General features: G+C 39.1%; 1 protein-coding gene across 5 annotated transcripts in view; it reads right to left on the bottom strand.

The window, feature by feature from the left end:
* The window catches only part of LOC137195262 (multiple C2 and transmembrane domain-containing protein 1-like), a 163,552-nt gene that overhangs the window by 77,066 nt on the left and 66,027 nt on the right, over positions 1-20,459 (bottom strand). For all 5 annotated transcript variants that reach the window (XM_067607516.1, XM_067607479.1, XM_067607488.1 and 2 more), the window contains exon 2: positions 16,017-16,137. In XM_067607516.1, the coding sequence (XP_067463617.1) occupies positions 16,017-16,077 (61 nt within the window). In that variant the 5' untranslated portion in view covers positions 16,078-16,137. The remainder of the gene's footprint in view (positions 1-16,016; positions 16,138-20,459) is intronic.

Raw genomic sequence — 20,459 nt, 5'->3', positions numbered from 1 at the left:
AGCAGATCTAAAAGCCCCTCATAGACTTATTTTTGAAAGCTGCACTCTGTCTTCCTGACAGGCAGTTGAAAACATAATCCACTACACATTTATCTCGACTGAACACCTAATGGGCAGCGGCCATAAAAATACTGCTCACTGCATCTGCCTGCCAGTAAGCCAGCTGCCCTGTCAGACACCTGAGAATGCAGCAAACTGGCAATCTGTGATCCTAAATCCATAAACGAAAGGGTAGCCCCACTACCAATAATCAAAATGCATGATTGTAACCTCCTATCACCTTTGAATTGGCAGGTCATTTGTAAGCATTTGAGCAAACAAACATTTAGATCGATTTAGATACACAAAATGCTTATTATCTAATGAAGCTGTGTGTTTCTGGATTCTTGACTTGCAGGACATGAAGCAAATGGTTAAAATTAATTACATTCTTTCTAAGCCACTTACTATACAATTAACATTGGGGCTATTCTTACTTAAAGGATTACTCATGATGACTGAGTTAAAATGTTTAAATTTTCTGAATTTACTACAGTGATTGGGTTAGTAACAAAGTCACATGAATGAGCATATAAGATATGTCTGATACTGTCAGCTGGTGCAGTGACTGAACTAAAGAGACTGATGACTAAAAAGACAATCATCGACTTCAAGAGAGGGGAGGGTAGGAAACTGCCTCTTAAAAAAATGCCAAGAAACCAGTCAAAAGTGTTTAAATTTATTGACACCATTATTTTTGCAAACCTTAAATGGGAAAGCCACATTCATGAAATCTTAAAATTGGCTCATGACAGATTCAATTTTTTACAGAAGCTCAAAAAATTTCAGTCTCAAGAAAAGGTATGGTCCAGTTTTACACATATGTTGTACGAAGTGTGCTCAGTTTTTCAATCACAGTTTGGGGTTTGGTAGTCTGAAACAAATGCATTCTTCAATTACACTATGAATAAAGTTAACTCAAGTTAACTATGCCATTGTAGTAATATTTCTTGTTTTTACCTCATGCAATGAGGCAATCCTATATTACTGTCCCTCTTCTTTCAGATTCTTGTATATATGTGTAGTTACAGTATGTGTGTGTGAATATGCATGCACATGTAATGTATGAATGTGTGTATGTCTACATACAGTACCAGTCAAAAGTTTGGACACACCTTCCCTTGAATGAGAAAATGTGTCCAAACCTTTGACTGATACTGTATACATCTGGACTGCTAATTTATTTACATTTGTAATGTGTGTTGAGATAACTTGTGTGACTGTGCACTACCTTACTGGAAAAAACTAAAGGTAAAATGTTACAGCAGAATCTACATGTTATGTTCAAGATCTGCATCAGGAAATTAAAAAAAAAATTAAAGGATAATACCTGTGTAGACCAAGTAAAAAAAAAATCACACTTAGAAATGTTGATAGCAAATGTCTTCAATCCAAGAGGAATTTAAACAAAGGGTTAAAACACAAACGGCCTGTGATTCCCACATGGCAAATGTCACATGAATAATAAAACTGATTACCAGCATGGAAGACAATTCTGGATAATGTGTTGTTCCATTAGGAACATACCAGCTGTCAGCGATGGGAGGTAGTGTGTATTTGTGTACAACATAAACTAACACTCGAGGGACATGCATGAGTTCAACCCATCTTTACATAATGAATTATTTCCTAAAAATGTTTGTCTTTGATCTAGAGAAGCTTTTACCTTTATTGATACAATTGTGTATAACTGTGGTATAGGCCTTAGGCATATTTTTGGTTTGATCTTTAAAAACACATTCATTTTCTGTAGTCACTGTACCTCATGAGCTTTATGGCATCTGTGATAACTACTGTACTTCTCTCAGTCCATCTTCTCTTTCATACAACAGCATCTCTTGGTCCTCCATCTCAACGTTTTCCTTCATTTGCTTTCATTCCCCTCCAGCTCTCTAAATTAAATTACCTTATTAAGCCTCATCACACTTTTGTGACTTTCAGTGGATTTCTTTTTTGCCCTAGGTACTTAGAGAAAGTTATGGCATTGACATATTGTCACCAAATCTTCCAACAGCCTGCTTAATCTTCAGGAGGCAAGATTTGCCTCACCGTATACTGAAAATAAGTTTCAACTTGTTGTTTATGGTATGCAGTGAAAATGTAATGGATAGACTAGCTATCATGAATGTAAGCCGAAGTAAGTAAGAACAGTAAGTAAATCAAAACCTTATACCAACAAAGTCATATGTGTGACCTGGGTGACACGAGTGACCTGACAAAGGAGCCTGACACCCAGCAATCATCACCTACAGAATCTTGTCATGGGTGTGCACTCGTCAGTGTAGGGCACAGAGGGAGGAACCTTGAAAGCAGATGGTTGAGGAGAACATCTGATGAAGGCACTAAAGGGGCAACATCAAAAAGGAGCCATGATATGGCCATTTGAATGGCTATGTTAACTGTAGAATGGCATGCCTGAGCATCTGTCAGGTAACCATGAGAACTTGTCACTGAAAGGAGGGGACACTCCCTCTACCGTTCCTCATTTTGACTGTCAAATAGGTTCCTTGAAGATGCAATAGACTGTGCATCCCTATCATGTTGGGTAGCAGTGGAGGGTAGAGTAGCTAACTCATCCACTCCAGGCCTCATCATAGGCATGGATTCTTAGTAGAGGCATTAGTAGCAGAGGGATTGCTAAAAAACTATAAATTAAAAAACAAGGCGTTAATCTGCACAAACTTGGGCTTGGGAGCCAATGTGTGCATATATATATATATATACACATATATAACAGCTTTTGTTTCTCTTTATTTGCAAAAATAAAATGTTATATTATTTGTAAAATAATAGTAGCCAAATATGACCTTTCCAAAAAATATCTGGGGTTTTACTGAGTGATTTTTAGGAGGTTTGTAAATAAATACACAGTCAAGTCAACTAAATGTCCATTTAGGATTTAGAGGATTTGCTCCTGTGGTGTAAAAGTCAAAATACAGAAAAGTTAATCTAAGTCTAATGCTTCCATTTAGACACCAGAGTTGTTCTGGGAGTGAGCAATGGTCCAAGGGCACGCAAGCGTGTCTCCCTACGCTCCAGAGAAACCTCAGAGCAATAACTAAGGATTCATTTATTTCACACATACAAGAAGAACTCATGAAGGGGATGAAGAACTTTGTTCCCGCCTGTGTGTGTGTGCGATTGTGCGTGATGTGTAAGGGATTTATTTTACACACCCAGACATACACAAGTGGTCATTACATTGACAAAAGCACCACCACTCTGCCTCTCTCACTCTTTATTACCAACTCACTATCTTCCTCACACACATAAGCGTGAGTTCAATGAAATAGATGTATTGAGTCATAAGCACTTTCAGCCACAAATAAATACATGCACATGCAAGGCCAAACACCTGCCTTGTTATATTCTTGAGAGGCAGCAGGGCAGTAAAACAGACAGAACTCTTGACAGTAATGTCAGACATGAGGTCCTGACCTTGGATAAAAAAATCTGGCAAAACAAAGGATGACTCCTGTCTGTCTGTGACAGTAGTTCTGGCCTCAGTTCTGGGACATGAATGCTGAGAAGAAGACTTCTCCAGCAGTTAAAATGGCATACTATTTAAAACAATCATTCACAAAAAAGACCCAGAGAAAATTGGAAGTTACTGTCCCATCTTGTTTCTTGATGCAGACCAGAAAATCCTAGCTAACATTTTAGCTAATAGACTTGGTAAAGTAATTGATAAACTAATCTATCAAGATCAGACTGGGTTTATTCCTGGAAAGACCTTGTCACAAAACATCAGGAATGTTTTTAATATACTGTACAATTTTAAGTTTGATTGTAAAAATCTTACCATTATTTCACTGGATGCTGAAAAGGCATTTGATCAAGTGGAATGGACTCCTCCAAATACTCAGAAAATTTAATCTTTGAGAAAATTTCATTAGATGGATAAAACTACTATATCAAAAACCTGTAGCAAAGATTATGGCAAATAAAGCACTTTCCTCCTGATTCAATCTGGGTCAGGGCACAAGACAAGGATGCCCCTTATTCCCGCTCTTATTTGCTTTGGCCATAGAACCTCTTGCAGAATCGATGCATTCTGACACACTTATCCAAGACCGCTAACACATATATTAAAATATCACTATATGCAGATGACATATTGTTAAACATTATAAGAGTGTAACGGTACACAAAATTGACAATTCGGTATGTGCCTCGCTTTTTAGGTCATGGTGCAGTACATTATTGGTACAGCAGAGAAAACAAAAGGAAGGCAGAAAATAACATTTTGGTCCTTTATTCTGAAAAATGTAAACAGCCAACAATGGCTCATTGGCCGTAACTATTACTGAAACAGTTAAGTTGTGCTGCAGTGGGAGAGGAAAAAAACCTTTCTGTTTCTTGCAAGGAGTCAGGACACCTGGCTGACAGCTGTTGCTTTCTGTGATGCTGAAGCTTAATTCATGGTTGCTCAGAACTGGTTCTTACGGTGTGCTGTCCAACCACATCAGAAATCAAATGTGTTTTTAGTTGTTTAGTGGTTTCACTCAAAGGCAGAGTGAAAAGCCAACCATTACAGAAATGAGAGGGACATGGGGAAATGCAAAATTGTTTGAATACAGTGATAATGGTGCATATTTACTTAATAGTGTTGCACTTGGTCAATTTCATGGGAGGATCATCCAGCTTTGATCTTTTGTTTGTCATTCTGATGGCAGCAACACTACATGAGCATGGGTAACCAGGCTAACTTGACTAAGCCGGCCAACATACATCCATGAGCATGCTACAGCTAAGTGGTGGACTGTCAAAACATTCATTTCTCCAAGCATGCAAAAGTTAGACAGGGAGTTCCACAAAGTTCTGTGCTCGGACCAAAACTATTGACCTTATATATGCTTCCTTTAGGTAATATTATTCAGAAACACTCTATGTTATGTGTTATGTGGAAGATACCCAGTTATATTTATCAATGAAGCCAGATGAATCCAATCAGTTAACTAAACTTCAAGCATGCCTTGAGGACATAAAGGCCTGGATGACCTGAAATTTTCTGCAACTAAACTCAGACAAAACTGAAGTAATTGTGCTTGGCCCTACACACCTTAGAAACACATTATCTAATGATATAGCTACTTTGGATGGCATTGCCCTGGCCTCCAGCACCACCATAAGGAATCTGGGAGTTATCTTTGATCAGGATATGTCCTTCAACTCCCACATAAAAGAAATTTCAAGGACTGCCTTTTTTCACTTACGTCATATTGCAAAAATCATGGAACATCCTGTCTCAAAAAGATGTAGAAAAACTAGTCCATGCATTTGTTACTTCTAGGCTGGATTATTGCTTATTCCTTATTATCAGACTGCCCTAACAAGTCTCTAAAAACTCCCCAGCTGATCCAGAATGCAGCTGCACATACTGACAAAAACTAGAAAAAGAGATCTTATTTCTCCCATTTTAGCTTTGCTGCACTGGCTTCCTGTAAAATCCAGAATAGAATTTAAAATCCTTCTCCTCACCTACAAAGCCCTTAATGATCAGGCACCATCATATCTTAAAGAGCTCATAGTACGCTATTACCCCACTAGAGCACTGCGCTCCCAGAATGCAGACTTACTCATGGTTCCTAGAGTCTCTAAAGGTAGAATAGGAAGCAGAGCCTTCAGCTATCAGGCTCCTCCACTTTTGGAACCATTTTCCAGTTTCAGTCCGGGGTGCAGACGCTCTCTCTACGTTTAAGAGTAGGCTTAAATTACATTTTCCTTTTTGATAAAGTTAACAGTTAGGGCCGGCCAGGCTTGCCTTGGACCAGCCCTTCCTCTGGCAACTGAATAAGGCGGTTCCATAATCTAACCATTTAAACTCTCTGCTTTACAAGACATCCCATGTCACCTTCAACTGCTCGCTTATCTGTCAATTTATGCACCCCAAGAAAACACCTCATGGCTTCGTTTCTGGATGGCATTACTGTCGGGGGCATCTTTAAAACCCCACATTCATTAGATCAGCTACAACAGAAGTAGCCTACTGTCCGTGACTGTTAATGATTCAATTATGTAAAGGATTTCTTTTTTTTTTACAGGCATTTTTGCTATCTGCTCTCTGTTTTGGGAGGGGGGCTTGGAGGTGTTTGGGTTCACCATATTGGTGATTTTATGTTGACTGTATACTGTATAAAAATTTTCATAATAAAACATATTTGAAAACAATGGCACAATATGCAAATAAAGTCATGTTCAAACTTGTTAAAAAACTGTCTACCTCACTTGACACTATCTGTCAAAGGTGCTTGCTACTGACTGCAGGGTGAAAGACGACAACGATACAGGGTTGTGATTAGCCACAGATATCTAAAATAAAAAGCTCTTTTCTGTCATATGGCCTCACACTGATATGCTGAACAATTCATTATTCTGCTCCTTCATTTTCATCATCAATCTGTAGATACTCATTACACATTGATGATCAATAGCTTTCTGTGTCAGTACAGGGCAGAAAAACGGTCCTGAATAATTAACTGATAATATATGAGCAGGTAATTACATTCTCACTGAGGACAGTGTGATATCATCTACTAAAAATAAGTATCATACTCCATGAGAAAAAAGATTAATGTTTTGGATATTAGGTTACTGAAGTAAAACAGACCCTAAGAATTCATGTTTGTACATAATAATTATCTTTTAATAAAGAGTCAAAAATACAAAAATAGAATCCATGTAACAGCCCTGAGCAAAAAGTAGCAGGGGGAGCTCTACACACACTGAATGCAAAATCCAAAATGAATTCAAAAACACAAATATTATTTCTTATTGGTGAAAGTTGAAAAATATTATTTGAACTAAAGTAAAGCCTTTGTACAGTAGATCTGAGATTTACTGATATCATTTTGGGTATAAAAATACAATGAATATGGATGACAACCTGCCTGCTGATAGCATTAGAAAGCCATCAATAATGCATAATGTCAGTATGAAATCACTGCTGTTTCAGTCCAGCAAACACTTTGTTCACATTTCAAATACAACAAAATTTAGTTTATTCATTTGAGGCAGTTGACTTCAATAGAAAGTGACAGATAAGTATATGACAGAAATTCAGTTAATGAACAGTAATGTATGAAGAGACACAAAACAGATCTGATCTGTTTTACAGATGCAGTACCTGAGATCGATAACACACTGTAGTGCAGCTCTGAACCAATGTTTTTGATGTTTCAGGTAGTTAAAAACTGTTTGCAGCAAAAGTATGCTGAAGAAGCAGTGAGATTATGTTATCAGTTACCAAATATCTACAGGATCTGTGGAAGCTCTACTCAAATGTATTAAAATACTAATTTAACTTTTTTAAAGATAAATGGCTGAACAAACAACATTACACATCCATTTACACTGCACATGGAAATTCTAAAAATAAATTAGATAAGTGCAGTGTGACACAGCGGAGGTGTGTCGCCTTGCCAAAAAAAACGGCCTCCTCTAAAATCAGAATAAATCTTTAAACTTATGAAATATTTCATTAACCTTAAGAGCAGAGCTTAACATATCTGCTTGTCAGTTAGATCATTTTAAACAAACATCTTATGCACTTACTTTAAATGCAAGCCATGGAGGTAAAAACAGCAATTTGAAATAATAGACCTTTTTCACTGCAGACATTTTGAAATGTGACAGCAAGAAAAGCACAGGTGTAATTAATGATTAATAATTTACATTTGATCTGTACCTGTATCAGATCATAAGCTTTGTGGTACTTTATATATTTCTGTATACTAAGAAAATACAAAGGAAACACGTGTAAATCATGTGATATGTTGTCTGCTTTTGATGAGAACATAAATCTGTTGTCACAATAGAACAGTACTATAAATTTGAATTTCACTTTGTTGGTAAAATGACACATTCTGAACCACCACTAAAATGAGCACTTCTTTGTTTAGAAACAATATGTATAAATGTCTTTAAAGAAGCAGCCTTTTCACCACTCAGGGGTTTTTGTTTTTGAAAGAAAATTGTTTTATTGGCATATAAAATTGCCCCCCACCCCTCCGATTTCATCAGGTGGGACAATGATATAGTTTGATGCGGTTTTTTGTAAGATTCCATGTTGGTTTTCCTCCTGTCCTCCCCAATTTTTTGAGTCACCAGCCGCCACTGGTCTGGAGTATCTGAGAAACTCAGGAGGATTTTCAACAAACACTGCATCCCTGTGTTTTTCAAACTCAGCAACACACTAAGACAGAAACTGGTCCACAGGAAAGGCCGCACACCCAAACACAAGAAAATAAATCTAGTGTATGCAGTCAAATGCAATGAGGAATGCATAGACCTGTATATCGGGGAAACTAAACAACCATTAAGCAAATGCATGACTCAACACAGGAGGTCAGCAGTTTACCAACACCTGAAAGATAAGGGACACTCTTTCAAGTGAAGGAGGCGATCTACATTAAAGTAGAGAGACCATCTCTCATCAAGGGAGGAGGTCCGCGACACCACTTATCGCCCACTTACAATGCTGTCCTTTCATACTTTCCTTAACAGCAGTTCAAATCTGGCTTCATGTGACAACTCCAACGACTGTCATTTACACTTGGTCTCAGGTGACTCCAACAACTCTTAATTACTGTTGTTACGACAGCCAGTAGTACTAACAAACCAACTGGTATCAATGGCCTTGATAACAACCCCACAGAGGTTAAATACCTGGGACTCCCCACCAGTCAGTTAGAACTGAAGATGCCCCTTGAAGGGAAGCGAAACGTCTTCAAGTATCTTCGACAAAGTCTAGTTGCCCTTGATTCAACCCTCCTTAGATAACGATGACCTGGATGATGGAGAATCTTCACAGACGGCTAATCTAACATTTCAGTATAAACCTTTTAAATGGGCACAAAGACATAAAAAAGATTTTGTCTCACCCTGCGAAGAAGGAATAAAAATAGTCAAAGAAGAGACTAAAATTCACCATAAGAACATAAAATCCCACCATATAAACCCTAATATTAACCTTAAAATGGCCATACTGAACTTTTACTTCTTCTTGGCACGCACTGCTTCATTAATATACAGTGCAGGAGGTCATATTCAGAGTTGGCCAACCCACTGCCTGTCAAAAAAGCTGTTATTAAGAACCACAGCATGAAGGAAGCTTACTGATGCTTGTCATAAGATGTAAGAACAGGAGAGGAGAAAAATGTGGTAAAGCTGCCCATAAAATAGTCAGTCATGCTCGAGCTGCAAACCTGAAAAGGCTCACACACACACACAGACACAGATTGTAGGCACTTTGTGTGGCTGCAAGTGTGTGTGTGTGTGTGTGTGTGTGTGTGTGTGTGTGTGTCAGGACTGACGGATGGTTGCAGCACTGGGGTTACCCATTACCCAGAATGCAATCGGCTCTTGAGGATGTATTGAGTAAGGCTGCAGAGACAAGACACTCCATTATGGGATACTGACAGATGGCTTGAGAGTCTACCTCATTACAATCCCACACAATCACACACTTGCAAGCCTCTCCTTTATACTGAGGAGTTTACTTTCCTGTCCTCTGATGACATCTACCCCTAATGACCCTTCACTAATGTGCAACATGGTTTTGCTGCAAAGTATGAGATACCATCACAGTTAGATGGTATCTAACATCATACAGCTGAGCTGAATGAGCAAAAACCGAAATAAAGCAGGCAACTGTACAGCACGTGGGAGGATAATATGAGAGGTGAGAAAGCAATGAAGGGGCCTTGAAATAAAACAAAAGACAATATGCCAACAGTGGTGTCAAGCTCTGGCTCTCTCACTGTTTTCACATCTTAAGAGACGGTTGTGCAGCAGACGAGATAATTAGACTCGCTGTAGTTTGAAAACTGACAACTAATCACTGTAAACCTCCACACTAATATTAGCTCTTTAAACATGCACGCACTCTAGTAGACAGGACACACACAGAGCCATATGCAAACAACAGAGACTATAACCATGTAACCAGTCATTGCTCAGTCTCAAGGGGATGAAAATAGTTTCTAGTAGGGACTAGAAATCTAGCTATTGTTACACATAACCAGATATCTGTTGCAGTGGTTTATAGCTTTTAGCCTACAATAGACATAAACAAGTCTGCAGAAATATATGATGTGGAGTTTCATTCATATCAGTTGTGGGAATAGTTTGTCCAAATATGTCTAAAGAATTTTTCTGACATGGATTATGTGAGCTGATTAAGTGGTTTAAACATTCAGATATAGGTGTCTTTTTATGCTAATGTTCCTTACAACTTGTGTGTGTTACAACTTGCAAAAAATGCCCTCAAGTACTGAAAGAACTATGGAAACTGATGAGGGTGATTTGGAAACAACAGAGTGTTCCTGCTGAGTGGCATAGAGCTGTGGCGATCCTAATAGCAAAGAAATGTGGAAGGAAATATTTTCTACTTTGTGATTGCCAAGAGAATGACCAAGTTCCTACAACAAAACAACTATATCGACACGAGCTGCCAGAAAGCTGAAGTCCCTGGTTTCTCAGGTTGTACAAAACATGCAACGCTAATCTGGGATCAGATCAAGTCCGCCGAGAGAGACAAGCAGGACCTTCATGTTGTATGGCTGGACTTGGAGAATGTATATGGGTCTATCCTGCATCAGCTGGATATCTTCCATGTGCCGGTGTGCGTCAAGAACATCATTGAGAGCTACTATGCGGATTTGAAGATTTGTCACTTGCCGCAGGACTATATAACTGACTGGCAGCAACTTGGCAGGAGAAGAGCAACGGGATATTCCATCTCACCTATCCTATTCACAGTTGCAGTCATCTTGATTGGCGTGAGAACAATGCCCAGAGGGTTGCGCAACAGTGCAGGCCAATGGTTGCCACCTCTGCGTTGCCTCATGGATGGTCACAAGCCTACTGCAGACAGCTGCACGCACAGCACAGCTCCTCAAGAGACTTGAAGAATCGCTGTCGTAGGCCAGGGTGAAAATAAAGCCTGCCATGTCTCGCAGCCTCTCAATCCTGAAGGTTAGCCAAGTGGACACAGTCTCTTTTCAAGTGTCAGGAGAAAGAATTCCAGTGCTCACAGAACAACCAATCAGAGGTTTGGGCAGAGAATATACAGCTGATATCAAAGACAAGCATGTGGCAACTGCAGTCACAGACCAACTGAAAAAGGGACTGAAGAGGACTGACCAGAGCTACCTGCCTGGCAAATATAAAGTCTGGTGCTACCAATTCACGCTATATCAACGTGTGATGTGGCCACTAAGATGTGCACAATAACAGCAACAACAGTCTTAAAACTGGATGGGGAGGTGCAACAAGCAGAAATGCTTTGCAGGTAATAACATCAACTAGTCACCAAGATGAGCACCTGGTGGGTGCATTTGAATAATTATCCTTCATTACTTGCAAACCAAGGGGTGAAGAGCAACAGGAAAAGGATGTATATCAGCACAAGGCAGGGCAATTCAACCATCAGATTAAAAAGCACATAATGTATTACAAAAATAATAATTTATGGTGACTTTCAAAATCTAGAGAGGTCAAGCAAACATTTTACTGGATAGGCCTTGGAGATAAATTGAACAAACATATTCGGAGATGGTAATATATATTCATGGCATACAAACTAACACAAAACAAACAGTCAAATACAGACACCATTCAGAGGAATTAGTGATGTTTAGTACTGAAAATTGTATCTTTATAGCTCTCTAGAGTCAAAAATTGATTGTTTATTTTTACATATCATTATATAGCTTGCTACACATCACTGCATAAAGCACTGTCATAAAACTCCTTAGCTTTATAATCTGAATCTTGAAAAAGTGCTATGACAGAAGTGGAATACATAAAAACAATATTGGGCTCTACCAGTCAAGCAAAGCCAGAGTGTGCTGGGAAATTTAATCTGAGTTGAGCTATTCCATTCTGGGTAAACACACTGTCTCACTGAAGTGCTGGATAGGCATTTCAAAATGTTATGTAAAGATTTAGCTGAAGCAGGAATATCTCTACATCCTTTGTCTCTCTCTCACTCTCTCTCTCTTTCTCTCTCTCACACACACACACACACACACAAACAAAGGTATTGCAAGATGGGAAGAGAGGATGTTGTGTCAGGTCTTGGACTATTAACAAGCTTCACCTTCCTCACCTACAGGGAGCTAGAGATAGAGATGGAGGGAAGTATGTTTGAATCTGAGGCCATCTACAAAGCTCCAAACTTCCCCATTGGTAGCTCATCATATATGACAACTAAGACAAGGCTAGGGCCATAGGGCCACAACAATGTCTTTCTCATATAGTATAAGGTGAAATTCAAGGCAAAGTTATTTGACAGTCAGAATTTGTGTCTCTTGTGGCAGTTTTACAGGTGTATATATATGCATAGAGGCAGGATTAGATGGGAAACCATAACATCAGTGTGGACACTTCCTCTGTATAAGCCATACCTTGTTACAAAAAAGCTGCAAAATACATCTATTTACTTCACATCTGCTTCATTCATCCATATCCAATATGTATATTTTTGTTATCCTGTCATTTTATTAAACCATGGCACAGTGTTGGTGGCTGTCTCTCCTCGTGACAAAGTGGTTTGATTCTGTACAGGCTGAGGAAAGACTGATGACAAAGCCAGCCGGTTATTGTGGTCATTTCAAAAATACTCACAAATGGCTCTTGTCCATTTAACACCAGACAAGTGAGCGGGTGATATCTCCTTATTCCTATCAGGAAGCCTTACACAGTCTTCTAATAGCTACGTAACAACCAACCTCTGATCACCATATGGAGACAAATGAAGAGTAATCAGGTTCCTATTGTCAGCAGCCATCCTAAATACAATTTTACCCATAGATATACAACCTATACATGCATATTAACATACTTTGTATGTAGACAGTCAACAAAGCACTAAAAGTCAGGTAAGACAAAGAATGAGGTTCATGTAGTAGCAGCGATGCAAAACCATCATCAGTAAAGGCTGATGGGTGAATAAAGTACAACACCATGATAGGGTGACACATAGGTATGATATATTACCCTTCCAGTATCTCATGTCAATACCTGCTCTGACCCAAATTCAGTGTCCTTGCTCTGCCGTAAGCACTGAACCCTCACAGACTTTAATTGACAGCACCTGCGTGCTAAGCATAAATGCCTGAGTGCATGAGAGTAAGAGGGCAAGAGCTGAAAATGCTTTACAAGGAACGTGATTGCACTCAGCAACTGGAGCAGAGGCTTTTCTACAGCCAGCAAAGAGAGGCTTGTATTTCATATGTCGTTTAATTAATTAGAGTGCTTGGATCGGAGTGTTCACTCCCATTTATAAATAAAATATGTGATGAAGTTTCATCAAATCAGATGAAATCATATTTAGAAGTTGTTACTATATCAGGTCATCATAGGAACTATATATAGTGCTTGTACTGAAGGTGAGATATGAACATGTAATCTTGTTCCCGTCAGTGCTTTAAGATGATAGAAAGTGACCATAAGGGCTAAAGCACTGTTGAGGGAAAATAACTAAGGCTTCAGAGTGTTTGCAAACAGGTTCCATGCCTCAAAAAGTACACATTGGGGGTGCATTTGGTCCAGCATTAAATGTTCGCTTTCTGTTCTAATTTTTCTGTTCTAAAAGTTCAGTAATATTCTCCTTTTAAGCAACGGTGTGAAATGCTTGCTTCCAGTGTGATGTGAATCCCATAACGTAACATGACATGTTCATTTAAAATACTGCATTATGGGAAGGTTGTAGTCAAAAAATAGAGAGGTTATTTTATCAGCTTAATTAGAAATGGACATAATAATAAAGAAGCATCTGCCCTATTTAATTATAATAAAGAAAGTGAGGAGTTGTTAAAAATTAAACAGCTCAAAGAACAGTTGGACAGAATTTTATTTCTTATTTCTAATGTTTGACTGTCTTTACTGCTGCCTTCACCTCCTCTAGCTGAGGGGATTTTGTTGTGGAAACGCATCCTTTAATTGTCTGTGAGGACTTTTCCATTTCAGCCTCAGTTCATCCCTTGCCTTTGTTCCCTTGCTCAGGCACAAAAAGGCTCCCATCATTTAGAACTTGACTGAAGGGACATCAAGAGAAGACAACGTGCTAATGTGAAACCGGATGCCCCTTGTCACTGAGCCCCTCTCCCCCTCCTCTTTTGAGTCTGACTAGTCACCCTAGTCGTTGGGTGCATACATCACTTTGATGCATGCATCAGAGCTGCCATGTAAGATGAATTTGTTTGCTACCAGTGTGCTTTGGTTAGCTTCTTGTAAAACTCCATTTAAGTCTCTCTTAAATGTATTGTATGTAAATGTATTTCAGACTGATTTATTTCATTTAACTGAAAATACAATTAACATATAGACCTTTTTAAACCATTCTACATGTTGGTCAGAGAAATAATTCCAGTGTTTTATGGTGAATATTTTAGTGGTTTTTAAATCTGTATTGATACTAAAATTTCAAGGTACTGAAAAAGCAGTGTTTTGGGTATCTTGGTATGATGCTACGCTAGTTTGGGAAATAATGAAGTGATTAGTATCCAGCAAACTACTTCTGTTTGTTTCTTCTAAGGGAGACTGGTTAATACAAAATCCCACCAATCCCATGTCAGTCTTCTTCATCCCTCGCCTGCTGTAAAGCTGCAGCAACATGTAAATGACCTGACAGTACTGTATCTACAGTACATTTTAAAGTTTAGCATCAAGTTGTATTGTATTCATATTCAGAATAACTCCTGACTGTGTGACAAAACAATTTATGCAGTTTGTGTTACAACACTGCCTGTTATTATTGCTCACATTGAATTCACTGAGTCCACCATATTATTTATGTGTCTCTGTCTCTCCTTCTCTCTAATGAGCTGTCTTGATGGGCTCAGGACAGGACAGGTGCACTCTGCAACTCACTGTTCATTATCCAGAGGGACAGGTAGTCCCATGTTGTAGCAAAATGTACAGGAAAGAAGAGTGCAGCTTATTCATATCTGTCATCATGATGACTGCTATAACCGCTAATGAGACCTGTGCATCAGTCATGATCCAAACTGTCATCTCAGAAAGTTTATAAGAATGTCCCTGCCCTTCCGTGTTTTTGCTGGCTGGTCCTTCAGCTATGCCAGACATAATCACCTGCTTAAGTACAGTATAAGAGCTGTGTTCAGAGAGCTTCCACTATCTTGCACTTGTGGTGTAATCGCTATTATACAACAACTCTGGAGAAGCAGCAAATCCTATTAAGAAGAGTGGCTTAATATGAGATAATATATTTCATACTGGTACATAGAGATAGATAGATAAACTTCCCACAATGGAATTTGTTTCGACTTTATTGTGTATTGCCTTTATTGTCATCTATCATGCTGTTTACTTAAGGGAAATACAATATGATTTTGTCAAAGTATAGTATGCAGGAGGATCATACCACATCAACAGCTTTGGCTCAAAATGTGACAATGTTCTAGCTTAAACCAAAGCTGGATTCTTTTCATGCTTAGATGCACAGGAAATGTGCCACATTATTCCCTGTAATTCCATCTCACTTCACACATACAAAATGGAGTGAGCTGCACAAATGAAAAGTGTGATTTAATAAAATCCTACATGAGGAGACAGATCAGAGAGAGAAGAAAAGAAGCGAAATATGAAAAAAAAAATGAAGAGGTGAAAGAATATAAAAATAGTAGTGCCCAGAGAAATATTACATTGACAAAAAAAGACATATATAAAATTGGGGAGAGACTCCTAAAGCAGTAGAGACAGCAGATGAACAGAAGATACAATAACAATGAAACAAAGACATAGATATTTCAGTTCTTTGAGGATGGTAAGATGTATCTGTGTGTTGTATTCCCTGTGAAAGTGACCAAATAAATGAAGGAGGTGGACAGAGGACAGAACAGGGAAGCTTTTGGTGGGCTTGATAAGGGCAACATAAAGCTGTAAAACCTGTCTCTCTACATAAACCTTGATGGTGTTCTAGTAACAGGATGATTAAACAGAACCCCTACCTGTGCGATCTCGGATGGCTAGGTTGTTCCCTTTCTTTAGGACGATATCCAGCTGGTACATGGCTGGGCTAGGAGGTCGAGGGGGGGGTTCTGCATTACTGGGCCCCACTATGTTGATGCCCTGTAGAGAGAAGAAGTAACATAAGTGTTCCAGGTAAACCAGTACAGTCCAAAATGAACACAGCTTAGTAGTTTGTATAAGGGCAAAGAGAAGGACAAGAGAAAAACAAAATAATAAGAAAATGAGGCATTCAGTGTAAGCCAGACCCATCTGTACACTTTGGTCATCAAAGAGTTAAAAAAAAGGGGGGAAAAGAGAAATAAATGGACACAAACTAAACTATTGAAAAGGCTCAGCACTAGTGGACCCAACAATATCACTGAATCTTTAACTTCAGGTTGTTTTTTTGTTCTTTACTAATAAGTTTTTTTTCCGCAGCATCATTAAGCTCTGAATAAATCACATTACATAGAGAGAAAAAAACCCAGAGGAATAGACCGAAAAGGTAAACAGAGAGAGCAAATGAATATTTGCACATTACATAGTAGATGTTGCTTGAGTAGTATGTTTATTAATCATAGCAAGCATGAAATCTCCTCTGGAAGCTTCTGAGCATCAGGCTCTTGGAAGGTCATCTCTGTGGATCTGCATGTCACGCTGCAGCCCTGAGGTCAGTGCTGTTCTCTGGGAACCCCCGACGGCTCTCATCGTGGCTCCCGTTGGAGCTAGAGGCACATTAGCAAGCCGCATGATAAGCCAAGCCATTCTCTGAGATCCACTACATCTTACTTGCTTTCTCTATCTCTTGCTCCTTATTCTCCCGCCCTCATTTCTCTCCTGCCCATTAGACAACCCGTGCGTGGGCACTCCTGTCAAGTGTGCCCAGCTATCGTACTCTGAGATGAGGCTAAGAATAACTATAAAAGAGCAGAAAAATGCTAGTGGGCCACTGGGAGGCTACTAACGGACTACCAATGCTAGCATAAGAGCAACTCCCTCTTGAGAGACGCACAAGAGCAGAGAGATCTCAGAACAGCTAAAAACAAGATAAGGATGAAAATGGAAAGAAAGAGAAGGAAGATCCCCGAGGAGACTCTCTATTAACACTGTCATCATAACATTATTTTCCTCCAGCATAATGCCTGGCTGTCCTTAAACACAAACTGACTGCATAGAGCAATCGTATTCTATTTATCGGTTTCAACAAAAAGCAGGAACAGTGAGGGTTGGAAAACACAACCCAAAACAGAAGAGTCCCCAGTATTTCTGTGTATGATGGTGCTATCAATAGTAGAATATGATGGTGCAGAAACGTTCTTCCATTATTTTGGGATAACCCTGCACTGTGGCTACAGGTTAATAATGGTGATTTTAATTACTACACTTTGGTCGATGTAGTCCCATTGCAATGTAGCAATTAGCCTGTGCTGCCTTAAAAAAAACGAGTAATATAATTATCTGTAATGAATATCATGATTAATTATCATTTCCTGTAGATGAGAAAATGGAATTTGCTAAATAAACAAACTACAATAAGTGAGCAAATCTAATTTTTGTACAAGAGGCTGTTGGAGACATTTGTATTATATTAAACATTTAACTGAAATAAAGTCCATCCAAAATAGTGCAGACAAAGCTGACTATTAAACTACACTTTGAGGGGTATCAATATATAAAATGTTCTTAAAATAAAATAATAATAATTTCAGCACTGGCAGCCTACTGGCACCTGTTTAAAAGAGTGTCATTACGCTGTCATTACGCTGTCATTACGCTGTCATTACAATAAGAGCAGTAATTAATTACTTATGTGCAGAGCATAGTGCGTACTTTACACAGCGAAATCAAAAACCAAAGCAGCTGGGCAAGAAATGTGGTGGCATTTAAAGCTTGGAACTCACAAATCTCCACGGAAAAGACGATCCAAAACAATTTCAGCCTGACAGCACCTGCTGTCAAACAGGGAAAACAGAGTTGATCTTTTGGGAAAAAATGAAAAACTATAATAAATCTCAAAAACAACATCTAATCTGCTCGGTAACAGGTGCACCAGCTCAGAAAATATCTGGAGAAATATAATGTGAACATCCAGGGACAGACAGAGAGTTAAAGCTATTTGATTGGATAGGATAAACCTGGGGTCAGCAGTGCATTTCATTTACTGTAACTGAACTCTGTGTTTGTGTGTGGATTGTGTGTGGATTGTGTGGGGGTCTGACCCTGTAACATTAAGCCCTTTTGGCTTTAAATGTTACCATCAAACAGTGACACAGAGACACACAGTCTGCAGCACAATGTCAAGTCGAGTCACATCGTAACACACAGCAACAGGCACAGATATGTTGTTGGGGGGGGGGGGCAGGTGCTCAAGCAAAAAAAAAAGGGCACTGATAACTGAATACATGAATTCACATTACACGTCTGTTGGGTCGTCTCACTGATCAGCAGGCAGCGCAGCGACAATGCTGCTGCAGTATGAACACACACACACAGACACACACAGTGAGCAGAGGAACCAACCGGAGCAACTTTGATCACTTTTACAAACCATAGGGAATCAATCAAACTGTCAAAATGCGTCTCATCAGAACAAATCCTGCAGTTTTTGCTAGAACTTGATCTAAATCTACACTTTTACACTCAGAAGTAAAAATTCATCAGGTTGACTTTTAAGTCCTGTTCACCAATAAATACAGACTCTTTCTCAGAGTGGAAACCCTTCAGGAAATAAAAATTAACTCTATCAGTCTCGTTGTCCTGAACCAGACAGGAAACTGCAGACAAGAGACAGGATGGAAAGCTGAGGAAGAGGAGGAGGGAGTCATACCGCCTCAAAAATGGCTGGTAGAGTGTGATTTAAGTGCAGGCCGTGAAGGAGGAGGGGGGGAGGTGTGTGAGTGAGGTTGGGGGGGCTTTACTAGAGCCTGCGGCTAATTGCTCCGGTGGCATCTTAAAGCCCTTCTCCCCCAAAAGCCCTTGGAGCCTGAATAGTGCTGCTAACAGAAGAGCTGCTGACACAGGAGGAGAGGAGAGGAGAGGAGAGGAGAGGAGAGGAGAGGAAGACAGGAGGAGAGAAGAGGAGAAGGAAACAAGAGATAAGGAGTAAGGAGGAGAGGAGCGATATCCAAATATGATTGTGTAGACTTTTAACCACGCATATTTATTTCATTTCACACCTGTGACAAACAATGCCAGGGCTTAGGGGAAACACTATTGTTATTGGGATGGGCAGGGGCTCACGCAGTCTCACAGAATTAGAACTCACATGCAGTTGTCGGGCATTACATAATACTTTTAAATGAGAATTGATGCCATGGGCCAAATTTAAAAACTAAAATATGAATTTAGAAAAAGAAATGGAAAAGAAATGTCTCACAAAAAGGGCACTTATCTAGTCAGAAGCCAAGAGGGAAGGTGCCTGAGCACCACCTGGGGTCTATGCCTGCACAGAGATTAAGAAAAAATGGAAATCCCCTGACTCACTGTGCCCACAGAAAATGTCAGTGTTACTTTTCTTTGAGGTACATGTATGCAATGTTCACTACTGGCTATTTTTCTTTTCTTTTTCTTTGTGTGTATATGCTGTACAATACTACTAACAGACACACAAGTTAAAACTCAGGTCGAGCACAGACACACAGAGGGAGCACAGGATTTGAAGTGAATTTGTAGATAGCACAAGTTCTTTGAGTGAGCGATGGTATATCTGATAGGATCAATGTAATCATTGCTAAAACAAGCAACTAGAGAAAACAGACCACCAAGTTAAAACTGTTATATATAAAGGAAAGACAGAACAAGCAGTTGAGGGCTTGCAAGTGTTGCGTGTCCGAAGTCCAAACCAAAGGAAGTGACCTTTGCTCCCCATTGGGTGAAGAGGGTTGATCTGGTGCCAGGAGCAGAATAAGCATCTTATGTCATAAAATCCCACAAGAAAAATGTCCATTTTACCCTCTCACGATTTGCCATTTAAAATCTCAGCATGTTTTTGCCAAAGATAGGAGCAGTTTCTAAAAATGTCTTACATGTGAAATTGCCTCTGAGTTCCATTGAAACAGAGCAAACAAACATCACGAGAAACTGCAAAGAAAGCGGATGTATTATTTTCTCCTTTCTTTCATGTGTTAAACAGTCAAATTCTGATGAAATCTGAAATACAAAATGTTTACACAGTATTGTGTATATATGTTAAATGTATAAGATGTAAAAAAAAAAAAAAAAAAAAGGAAAATAGTGAAAAACACCCCCAATCACAATTTCAAGGTTAGGTTTTCATATTGGTTGTTTTGTCTGACCAACTCCAATCCAAACATATTAAGTTTATAATAATGTAAAATAGAGAAAATCATATGCTATACACACGTAATCACAACACAAAGCATATTTTTATGCGAAAATGTTGGTGACTTACACTCCAATACTGGTGCACCAATTCAAAACAC

The sequence above is a fragment of the Thunnus thynnus genome, chromosome 2, assembly GCF_963924715.1.
Source record: "Thunnus thynnus chromosome 2, fThuThy2.1, whole genome shotgun sequence".
In the NCBI taxonomy this organism is placed as follows: domain Eukaryota; kingdom Metazoa; phylum Chordata; class Actinopteri; order Scombriformes; family Scombridae; genus Thunnus; species Thunnus thynnus.
Note: the sequence above shows the minus strand (reverse complement) of the source record. Positions and strands in the feature narration are given on the sequence as shown.